This window comes from Lissotriton vulgaris, chromosome 9, assembly GCF_964263255.1.
Source record: "Lissotriton vulgaris chromosome 9, aLisVul1.2, whole genome shotgun sequence".
NCBI classification, from domain to species: Eukaryota; Metazoa; Chordata; class Amphibia; order Caudata; family Salamandridae; genus Lissotriton; species Lissotriton vulgaris.
The window spans coordinates 1,193,153,676-1,193,165,980 of NC_141697.1; the positions used below are offsets into that span (position 1 = coordinate 1,193,153,676).

The 12,305-nt window shown below is 43.9% G+C and overlaps 1 protein-coding gene across 1 annotated transcript in view; it reads right to left on the bottom strand.

Moving 5' to 3' along the window:
- Positions 1-3,248: 3,248 nt before the first annotated feature.
- LOC147693022 (netrin-4-like) overlaps positions 3,249-12,305 on the bottom strand; it is a 168,887-nt gene continuing 159,830 nt past the window's right edge. The window contains exons 8-9 of the mRNA XM_086939264.1: positions 5,524-5,694; positions 3,249-4,262 (exon numbers count right to left, since the gene is read on the bottom strand). Coding sequence (XP_086795390.1) covers positions 4,126-4,262; positions 5,524-5,694 — 308 coding nt within the window. The 3' untranslated portion in view covers positions 3,249-4,125. The remainder of the gene's footprint in view (positions 4,263-5,523; positions 5,695-12,305) is intronic.

The window sequence follows — 12,305 nt, forward strand, 5'->3', positions numbered from 1 at the left end:
AGCAACATGTGCACCCATGCACAATTGAGGGGTGCAACAGGGTGTCAAAGTGACACCCTGTCCCCCTTGCAAATTCGGTAATTTTCCAAATCGGTATTTACCGATTCAGTAATTGCCATTGATTCCTATGGGCCTCAAATAAAAATAAACTGTGCAAAAGTTCAGCTGAAAGACACATTTAACAAAATCCCACATTATTGGTGTCCACGAATGTCGCAGAACTGGAAATAAGGACCACTGTGTCATTGCTAGATTTGAGTATAAATTCATAACCGCTTAGTGGGCAATTTTGATATCTTTCTGTGCATGTAGGTCACATTTAAATGCACAAAATTTGCATCTATTCCATTCTTCTAGATTTCCAGAGTGCATGGCAACCCAGAAGCGCCTTCCAGCCCTAGGAACACTGTGTCAGCCGCATAGCCCTGAGCACACAAAACTAGTGAAAAAGAACAGTTTCAAGCATTTTCTAAATCTCAGTTTCGATTCAATCTTTCAATCATCTGCAAAAACAAATTACAGTTCCTGATTCTTTGGATCTCCAGAATTTATGACTTCGATGGTATTGATGACTGCAGAATATGTGCCACAGTGGTGAGCTTTTGCAGTCATAAGTGGAGCGCTCTGATACCGGATTCCGGTCAAGTTCGCGCTATATAAAACAAAAAAATAGTGGGGCTGAATGAATGGATGTTCTCATGGCAGTGGTCACTGGAGAGGTGGCGAACTCCCACAAGGTAGTAGCTGTATTCATAAACATTTTAAATCCCTTTCTCTATACTCACTGCACTTTTAAGCCAACGCCTACTTCAGTTAGTAAGAAGTAGTCCAATATGTGTCAGAAGGAAGTGCCGCGGACATGTCCTGATTTCAGGTGTGCAAGGTAAGAGACTTCTTCACATGGAAAAATGTTTCCCATGGAAATAAAAAAGAAATAAACAAATGGTCCCTTGCTCATTTGCCTTAACCCTATACTGAAGTGGTGTGGCTCACTGGTTAGAGGCGGCAGACCCGGAAGCAGAGGATGGCCCGGGATCAGGGTTCAATCCCCGACGCGGCAGGGTCGTGAACCAGGGTCAGCAGACTCTATAATTCTCGCCTCAGTGCCTACTCTAACCAGGGATCACACTCGGCAACTCTGGGCATTAGGTTGCCTCATCTCCACAACGGCCCCCCACAAACGCCGGGGATGCCTGGTTTCACCTTGGAGATACCCAGGAGGGAACATCTCCCAGGGAAAGCCAGGACAGGTTCCCTAGCGGTCTATAGCGCCAGGACGCCTCCGGGTAGCAGTGCGCTTTACAAGACACATACATTTACATACATTTACCTTCAGTTGTGGATGAGCGTTGTATGCCAGGAAAACTGGAGTACTTTTGATTTGTAAATCCCCAAAAATACTGAACAGCGCATACATCTGCCTGGTCATTTTGTGAATAAGCTCCTTACAAAATACATTGCTCCTCTGCAATTGCCCCCTACACAATACATTGCTCTTCTGCAATTGCCCCCTACACAATACATTGCCCCTCTGCAATTGCTTGCTATTAAGGGACATAAGGCTCGAGTGAAAGCTTGTAGGTATGTGGATTTTCAAATTTTCATTTTGCTTTTATGCATAATTTCTCTGTATCCGCTGCTTTTGCTTTATATTCTCAGTTGGTTATTTGCCCTTTTTCCAATGTTATCCCAATTTTCAATGTGCCTACTTTGTATGCATTAGGCAAGCACAAGACAGATGTTTTCATATTAAGAGTGACCAACGTTTACCTCAAGGACAGAGTTAAAGCCCTATTACCAGGGTATCCACAGGATATACATTTACTTAAAACATATCAAATTGTAAGTCATTCCATGACCACTGGCAAGCCTGACAAATCTGACCTGGCCCCCTTTCTTGGAATTACATTTAACACCCACTCCATAAGAAAACACAATGCGGTCAATTGGTGAAGGTCAGAAAACAACACAGAATTCCTGGTTCCACTGGCAACAAAAGTGATGCCACACCATATGCGCTTCTGAAAATGCTTCTCTTATACTCTTGCGCTACTGTCAAATCCACCGGATCAGCCTTGAGCAAAATCTGTGCACTTGAAAGGAAAAGGCAGATGTCAAAAGTTTAAAAAAATTAAATCCATGTTGTTTGTCTAAAGAAAATGCGAATAACATGCTGAATGTTGTAATACATAAAGATTTTCAAAAGTGACTTCAATCCTACAGGCAATTAAACGTAAATATTTTGCACTGGGACATAATAATGGTGCAACATCACTATCTTTTATTTCCTATTGCCTTAGCAGCAACAACACTGAACATTTAATGTTCTCCATATTTTCTTAAACAGACTCAAATCAACCAATGATATTTGGTTGCATTTCATGGTAAGCGGCGCTCTTCTGGGCACCTTCTCACACCTTCCTATAGGACAGGATATCACGTTGTTTATGAGCGACACACCCATTCCAGATTTTAATAATAACCACTATCTAAATAAATCCAATTCGGAATACATGTAAATTAATGTAGGTTTTGTGGGTATCCCAAAAATGTCAGAGATCTTGGGCACCCCTCTTTTAAGACATGTCTGAAGTATGAATAAAAGGCTTGGATAAGTTTAATATTTCTGACTTATTAAAAGCCGAGGCTTTCCAAATTTACCGAAGTGGACCTGAAACTTTCAGCATGATAAAAGTTTCTTCATTTTGACACCAGTTCTATAAATTTGAAAAATATATTTTTTTCGAACCCACTGTCTCGATGACCGCTTTCAGTCTGAACGTAAGGCTCAGCTATGCGTCTTTTCTTTGGGTACATGGCCACAACAGTGGGATTATCCTTCTCCGTGCATACTCTGTGTGTTCATAAGTGCCAGTCTAAAGGCAGCACTTAGTCTCACTTCCAGCAAAGGAGATCATGGAGGAAAGGTCTGGCACTGCCTTCATTTTAGTGAAATTAGATAACTTCTTGTCCCATCCATGAGTGTAATATAGATAATTGATCATTCCAGAAAAAATAAATGTGGCTGAATAACCTTATTCTGAAGAAGTGTTCCAATGAACATGCTTTTACCTATTACTAAAGTGCAAACTAAGGTCAAATTCCATGTTATTGACATAGTACAGCTTACTTCACTGGTGATTCACTCCTTATGGCTTCATAGATTCCAAGTTAGAATTGCTTTACAGAGGGAACCAACTTGGCGCAGACTCACAAGGCTTGTTGAATGATATTTCATCTCACTGCACTTTTACCCATTCTGGTTAAATAACGTTTTTATTACTTTCATACATAAAAAGAACATAATAGCATAAACAATCTATCAGGTACCCTGAGAGTACTATGCTATTAATTCCCAGTGTTGAGGGAAGGCAGGGTAAGGGCATCATGGCCCGCTCAAGGCTTCACCTCTTGGGAGTCTCGACTCTTCCGTTCCCTCAATAATGGAAATAAATAACATACTACACCCTGTGCATCTGCCTATAAAATATTTCTTAACATATAATACATAGCAGATCTCAAATAAGGTATGCATTCTCGGTCCGTACCCCATCTTTCTATTCCTTGTCACTGCCTGCAATGCAGGAACGAAAGCCAAGCCTGTCCTCTGCAATTGGAAGTTCATCAAATTGGCTTAATGAAGTAAAGAAGCGTGTCCAAACATTACAAATTTAACATTTCAGTTTCTATAGTGAGAAAATGCAGAAACGTGGGAGTTCTTCCTCTCATCACTGAAACATACAACACAGGAAACCTGCACAAGAAATGTCCATTCCTTCAAGCATGTGCGATCTAGTGAAGTCATACTAAGTTACTTGTCTTTAAACACACAATCTAGCTCAGAGGTAGGCGTGCGGAGCCTTGTGCTAATTGTTCTGTATAGAGTACTGTTTCTTTTCACCACCTTGGGCAGTCCTTTGATGCACGTGTGCTCCATTCCAAGAGTGTCCACCTCAGGTCAGCAATCACGGGGTGCAGGCCTTATTTGCAGGATACCATTTACTTGGAAATGATTGTCATGTAGATTCACTTTTGTAAATCCTGCCCTATGTAGTGGAATCCAACTTTGGGGAGTGTGGATTTTGCTTCCGGTGAACTTCTCTCTTCTTCTGATTTCCGCAGGGATCACTTACACCTCATAGCGAGCATGTCCACCACTTGCCTACCCAAGCTCGCTTTCCATGGCTTCACCAGACTGTGCATGTTCACCAGGAGCTTGCCTGTTCGCACGTCCTCCTGCCCAGCGATGAGATAATCCATGCCTGCAAGCAAGATAAAAGCATGTCAGTGGAGGACAGAATTCATGGCCATGCTGCTTGCACATCCAACAGAATTATCCTTTTCAGAAGCCCTTTCCCGAAAATATGCAAGAGTCATAGAGGTGCCCCAGGAACGACATTTGCACTACTCGCAAACGTTTTCCCAGGGGCAAAAAGTCCGGTCAGTGATGTTATCGCGGTTCGCATTGATGCCAGCATGGTGGTAGCGGGGCAGGGGGTTTGGGGAGGGGGGATTGGTGGTAAGGTGGGTGTAGGGGAAGCAAAACATATACATCTAGTAGCTGAATTAAACAATGTGAAAGCAGAAAGGAATTAATCCTGACTTCCCCACTTTACGAAAATGTGTGAACCTAGGATATTGTTTTATTTTCATTTTCTTCCTTTTTCTCCATTCTCACACATAAGAGGGATTTGAAATACATGACTTAGGATGTACACTGTACAGAACCTTCTCCTGTGTTATATTTAATAAACTCTTCTGTTCTTCATATATAACAGGAGCCCAGACCACCCAGAGGGTGCACCTATCAACTGACTTGTCTCTTAATTCACAATTGGCATTGTTATGAGAGCGGGGGGGGGAAGCAAGAACGTTTCTAAATTCAGGTTTCAAAACTATCACATTTAAATGGATATTTCTCAATGCACTGATATAATCTGAGGTACTAAGGTGAAAAGGTTCTGCAAGTTAATTAAATCCACTTTTTGAATTTTGTAGACTGTCATATTTTTAGACCTTTGCCTCAAGAGGTCTTCAAAATGAAGGTATTCCTAAAGTTAAGCGATGCAGGATTCCCTAGTTACTTCTTTTCTTTAATACAAAATAACCTTTTAACCAATTTAGCCTGGTTAGGTAACATATTTTTGTTGTTAGCGCTGTGTCGAGTAAGCAGAAGGCCAGTGCTGCTGTTGACCAGCGGCTGCATGTTAAAGTAAAGAGGTCTGTATGTGAACCCCGGGCAGTACCTTGAGTTTCAATGGGCCAAGCAAATCGATTTAAGCTTTTGCCCACTGGTTCTGATGTTAACTCCTGGGCACAAAGCTTAAGAATAATTGGTCTTGTGCATCATATTAATTCCAGGTTTCAAAGATCGACACATTGTATTATTTGCCATGATTAAGGATCCAAGTCGGTGTGTGTGTTTTATGCCCAGTATTCAAGGATCCAAGTATTTACCCCAGTAAAGATCTGACTGTTTCTAGTATTTTGTCCAGCCCTGAAAGAGTGGCACCCAGTACTCACCTGGATTAAGGATAGGGCACGTGCAGCCTCTGTTCATCCAGGATTCTGGGTAGATGCTCCTGTTGCTCCGATTAATTTTCACTTTGCCATATTTCAGGATCTTTTTGACTTTCACTACAACTTCTGCATGGCTACCTTTGTCGTGCGCGGAGAGGATCCTGGCTTTTATCACTGCCATAAAAACAAGATCCAGTTTGATTATAAATCCTTTATATTGCAGCCACTGGGGGCGATCATAGAGGTCTTTACTACTGTATTGTTTGAGGAGCACCCTTTGTGTTTGAAATTGTGGGCTACACACTCAGTGGCATGCAGCATGAATGAATATAATATCCCTATTTCAGACTCCCACCTTATTTTCCCTTTTCACCTCTCACCTTTTGTCTAGCACACATTATGTTCTTAAAAGAAGAGCAAGGTTCTGTTCACCAGTCCACTAGCAAGCACAAGGAACCAGTGTCTTAAACAGTATTGGCAGAGCAAAAGGTCTGACTTTCATGTTGAATCCTAACTAAAACATTTAAATAGCCTGCTGCAGTACAAAGAAAAAAGAAATGCTTATTTTTTTGTATAAATTGCCATTATAAGATATATAATTTAATAGGTGATTCCTTAGTGTACTTCTGCGGTGTAATATAGTCCCTCATTCATTGCAATGTTAACACTCAGTAGAAGGCGGAATGATACACCAAATAGCCAATAGCATGAAGTGACAAAGAAATAGTACTCAGGAGAAGTCAAAGCACATTCCCTGAATATGTTAAAAAATGTGTAACAATGGGTCTTACAATCACAGCTGCCCAGTCAAGGTAAACCTACTAAAAAGACATCAAAGCTGGGAGGTCAAATGTCCCTGCGCAATCTGTGACAGGACTCTTTAAGCTTTCTGATGAGGCCTGTTCTTCCTTTCCTGCTCCTGTGGGAAGGTGGTGAGGAAAACGCATCAGTTACTGGAAGCCTGACTCTGCCTCTAAATGCACCCATGTCTTGCATTTAAGCCTGCCAAACACCAAGGCCGTCTGGTTGCAAAAGGCTGATTTTCATCTTCCAGTGCCCGCAATGCCCACTCATTTCTTACAATTGGCTGGCATTGTCAATCTCATTTGTTTGCTTCTTATTTGAATGGATTGCCTTGTCCATCTTATGTGTGCCCACCCCTGGAGCAAAGCCTCTTTACCTGTGTCCAGCCACCGCTCACTTTTAGGGAACTACCTTTTGCTTTTGCTTAGGTACTCCCATGAGAGCGCATTTGTTTTCCAACCATCTCCTTGCCTCTTCTCTCCCATACCTGCACCTGTGTTGCTCTCTCTCACCTGTTTGCTTCTCTCCTCTCCATGTGGCTCTCTCTTGCCAGTATGCTTCACTACCCCCAGCTCCACGTTGTACTCTCTTGCCCAAGTGCTTTCCTCCTCCTTGCACTCCACATGGCTCTCTTTTTCCCATATGCTTCTCGCCTCACCCTCCATGTTTCTTACCCCACCCTTCCTGTTATTTCTAGCACTCCTGTGTCTTGCTTCCACCCACGCCTTCCATGTTGCTTACTCTCCACCCATGTAATATATAGTTTCCACCGTAGCCTTTGGAAAAACAATGCTTTTGCACAAATGTTTTGTCTTTATTTACTAATCCATCGTCGAGTGGTAAATAAAAAGGAAAAAGGGATACCTGCAGAAGTTTGTAGGCACAAACATGTGGTGATGCAGCCACTCGCCTACAAAATGGCATTGCAGCAGTGAAAGCGTCACAGCGCCTTTATACCTTTTTTACCCCCTCTTTGGCCATGCTGCACAGCATCGGGAATGCGGTACAGCATCGCTAAAACCTATTGCTAAAGGTAAACACAAGACCTATTGGCTTTACCAATACTTATTGTTTGTTTGTAGCTGGTCAGCCTGGGCTCTGGGGGCCACATTTGAAGACTAAGATGTGCCTCCCCCCCCCCACACCCCCCCCCCGTTGTGGGAAATGCAGGAACCTCCATAGCACCCCTGATAGGCGCTATTCTAAACTTCAAAGTTCATGTCAAGTTTTTTGTTTGTAGTAAAAAATTTGCTGGATCTGTCTTCGGCAAGCCAACTTTTGCCTATCTATTCGCCCCATAAAGAAAAGCATTGTAAAATTGCCAGTATTTCTCACAAAACTTCATGAAGCGTAGTGAAGCAAATCTTAGCGTCTTTGCACAGCCCTAATTTACCGGCAAAGCTCACTTTATTTTTCTGGGAAGAAGATTTTGTGGGTCAATGAAGAGGATAACCTGTTAGAACATGCACAAGTTAATAGGAGGTTCTTGCTTCAGTGACACATTGTGTTCAGAAACCACACATTGAAGACACAAAGCCATCAGAACTTGATTTGGGTGGAGATTGCATTCACTGTTCCAATAAATGGAACTGCAAGAAAGATCATTATTTTCAATCCAATCTGCTCAAGCACCTCTCTGTTCTTCAAAAGGATTGGGCTCTACAAGATGGTGCCAAGTTGAAGAGAAACAGGGGAAACTGGAAGAGGTGGCTCTGGAATGCCACATAAATCACTTCCTGGCGGTCCGGTTGGTTTAGGACCCCTGGCAACGCTGCCCACGGAGCTGCCTGCTGAGCTGACAGCGGGAGGGGGAAGCTGGTCTTTTGTCAACTTCTTTCCAGGCTGCTGCTCCCCAGGCCACCAGAAACCTGTTTGTTACCAGAGTAACTCTTTATGGTTTAGAGAGCGTTGCAGCTACTCTCTTGACACGCAGTAGCGCCAATCTGTTTTCCACAACGAACTGCCGCAGTTCTTGCTGTATATTCTAGAACTTTGATTTTCGATAAATTATTGTATGTTAATTAGATTTTTTAATGACTTGCATGCTATAAATTGTAATGCTGCACACAAATATTACTTTTGAAACAAACTCTGTATGGACAACCGGTCTGGCATTTTGCATAGCCACAGTACCCCAAGCCTCTCAAGTGAAAAACAGCTTGAAGTTTTTTAGAGTCCGAAGCACCTCAAGACATTACTAGATGTCCCTCTCGAGTCAGAAGCAAGTCCTTGAAAAGTCTTTCACAAAGCTGCAGTACCTCAAGGTGTTATTAGATGTGCTTGTAGAGTAAATTCTGTTTTTTTCTTTTCGGTTCTCTTCATTGGGATGAAAGCAGGGGCGGCCGGTAGCCTTAGAAATTGGTGAGGTGAGCAAAGTGCCCCATCACTTCCCAAATACCTAAATTAAACAACCCCTCCTTCCAAAAGCTAAAAACAAACCAAACCCTCCCTCTAAAAGCCCAAATAAAAACAACCCCTCCACTGAAAAACCCTAAATAAAACAAAACCACTAACTTAATCACCTCACTTACATGCATTACACATTTCTAATAAATAAAATAAAATGATACCCACAGGCTCCACGTCCTCTTTTGTGTTTCTTTAAAATCTGATGCACGAAGAATGATCCCCTAACTAATCCAGATGTTGCTCTCATTCTGCTAACCAGCATGAGAGAAGCACCAGGATTGGATGGAACGGGTTGGCTGAATGCTACTTCAGGCCCTGAAGGCCTGTGCTTGCTTTCCGTGGAGAGTTTCAAAGTGCGCATGTCACTTTGGCAGGGGCTAAACAGCCGACCAAAGTGACATGCGCACTTTGGAGCATCCAGTAAAGTCACTGCTCTAGTCCTCTATGCTGCCAATCGGCAGCCGAGGACACCCCCCCCATTTCTCCTGGCTCGTGAGCAGGTTGGCGGCTACAGCGCTCCTCTGTGAAAAATAAAACAGCAATGTAATCATTCCATTGCCATTTTAATTTCCACGTTTAGCGCGCCCCACAGCGGGCGGGCTAACGCTCCTCCCCCGCCCTCATGAAATAATCGCCGCTGGATGAAAGATGGTTTTTAGTGAAGGAACCTTTTCACCTAGTTTAGACCCAGACAAAGTGTGAAGCTGTTCCGTTCACTTTCCCACCATAGAAAGGGATTTCATCCAGCCATTGATTTGTGACAACCTACGATGGTCCACTGACCATTCCCAGGATGGAAAAGCATCCCAGAGGCATTTGTGAATGAGCATAAACAAACGAGCTGAAGTCGGGCACAAACCTAGAAGACAAACCATGTCTTGATACTACCACTCTTAAACTTTGGGGTGGGGTTTACCCTAACCTAATATTACGTGACCGTGAGCTAATATTACATGGCAGAAAATGTATGTACACCTGCAAGGTCACATTTTGTGAGGACCTTTCATGTATGATGTGTGTATACTTGTAAAGCGCACTGCCACCCCATCTCGGGGCATCCTGGCGCTGTATACCGCTGTGGAACCCTTCCTGGCTTTCCCTGTGAGGCGTCCACTCCTGGGCACCCCCAAGGTGGAGGCCAGGCATCCTTAGCGCTGTTGGGGCCATTGTGGAGATTAAACAAGCTATTGCCCAGAGTTGCAGAGTGGGACTCCATGATTGGAATAGGCACCGAGGCGAGAATTATTGAGTCTGCGCACATTGAGCCCAAGACCCTGCCGCGTCGGGAATTGAACCCTGGTCCCGGGCCTGACCTCTGCTTCAGGGTCTGCCGCTTCTAACCAGTGAGCCACACTTCTCCAAGTATGGATTTAGCTATTGGTGCACATGAGTGTCTTTTATGACTGTAGATGCCTCTGTGAATCGGGACTACGAGTTAGTGTATGAGCTGCAGAGAGCACAGCTCGAAACCACGCTGTGGTGGCTGTTTCTCCATATTTCTGAGCTTTGCTGTCCGGAGCTCATGGTAACTTGCTGGTGCTACTGAGCACCAGGGGCCGTACCATGAATACTTTGAACAGGCACAGAACAGAGTAGTGCATAGCTTAGCATGTGTATTTGTAAAGCGCACGTTCACCTGTATGTATCTTGGCGCTCAATAACAGATGTTTATTGCTACCCAATTCAATGGTACTCATTTTATCAACTTCAGATGGATGAAAGGCAGAGTGGACCCACCGGGATTTGAACCTGTGAACATGAGGCCCCTGCAGTAGATGCATTAGTCCACTAAGCCACCTTATTCAGCATAAGGACACTATGTGTACTTCTGCTGATTTATTAAGTGTGCATGTTAGTGCATGGGCTGCAGGCAGCACAGCTCAAAGAAACAAGAGATGTAGTTGACGTTCTTTATTTCCAAGCTATGGTATCTGCAGGCCATGTTCTGACTCAGAGAATAATCAAGCTAATGGATGTGCTGTAAACCGCAGAATCTCATTGAGAAGCAGGTGCACTGCTTCGTTTTTCTTTTCCACAAAAGTTCATGATATGTCTCCAGTTGTTATGCACCTTTCATACTACATTGCAAGCACTGGAAAACAACACCAGCCCCTGCACTCTGTATAATCTCTACCGAAGTAGTGTTATGACTCAACTCAGTGTCACTCACTTCATTGGTGGATTGCACTGGCTTCCCGTCAGCAAGAGGATCACGTTTTGAGTCCTCACCCACGCACACAAGGCTCTCCACGACTTGGGCCCCAAGTACCTCAACAACCGCCTCACATTCTACATGCCTACCCGCCAGCTCCGCTCGACCAGCCTCGCCCTCGCCACCGTCCCACGCATTCGCAGAGCTACCGCCGGAGGAAGATCCTTCTCCTACCTGGCGGCCAAGACATGGAACTCCCTCCCCATCCACCTACGGCTGACCCAGGACCATCTCTCCTTCAGGAAACAACTCAAGACCTGGCTATTCGAGAAGTAGCGGACCCACCCCTCCCAGCGCCTTGAGACCCTAGCGGGTGAGTAGCTCGCTTTATAAATTTGATTGATTGATTGATTGATTGATTGATTGGATGCTCACAGAGTTCTGTTGCAGGTGCATAAACAAACTGAGTAATGTTACTTGGTATATGTGCATTAAGGGTATTTGGAACCAAAAGATGTCCTCAGACTTTACATCAAATTTCTTCCATTCTCAACGGTCGTGGCCCATAAAGTTCAGATACCTCTTCAAGGTAGAAAGGTCTGATTTGTAAAAGTCCCAATTTAGGTAAAGCGGTCTGATTCACAGCGCTTCCTCTCAAGAGTAAGTGTAATTCACTTCTGGAAATTTAGGTGAGGTGTATATCACATCCACTCACTGAAAAATCTAGAGGGCAGAATGTTCTAAATAGTAAAACAAAGACCTCACGGAACCTAAGGGGGTTGCAATCACCTCTGGCTCCGTGAGGCCTTTGTTCACAGCTATTGATGTGAACAAACATTGGAATGTTGGAGCTCCAGGCTACTACCGGCCATTAGAAGCCTAGAGCACTTCATTGTCTTCAATAGAGCACCAGGCATTCCAATGTTCTAATAAGAATGATAGGAGTGGTCAGGGAGAGTCATTGCAAAAGAAGTGAAAATACACTTTGTGCATTTAGATGCAATCCGGTTATACGTTTACCATGGTCATATGCTCATTTTTTCTAAATGGTAACACCTGCATGGTCCAAGTGTAGAGCTGCAGAAAGTGTACGGAAATGCTTTGAAAAGTGTCAGTTAACCTTAGGTCGCTGACATCAGGCTATTGAAAAGTTCCTCGACCCAGTGACTTACTTCTGAGAGCTCTGGTGCGACATGCCTTCTGGGGCTATGCCCCAGACTTACTGGCCTTTCAGAGGAATGTGAGTGCCAGGTACTGATCGGGTTTTTCTGCAGGTTGCTACACCTCCGGGGAGGGTCTCCTAGTTTGAGAGACTGTGTCTACTTTCTTTCTCTCTCTGTCCCAGTGAGACCTTGGCACTGCATTTTGAGAGGCAGATACATATTTTTGAGACTGACACTCGGATCCTCCTGTCTGTTTT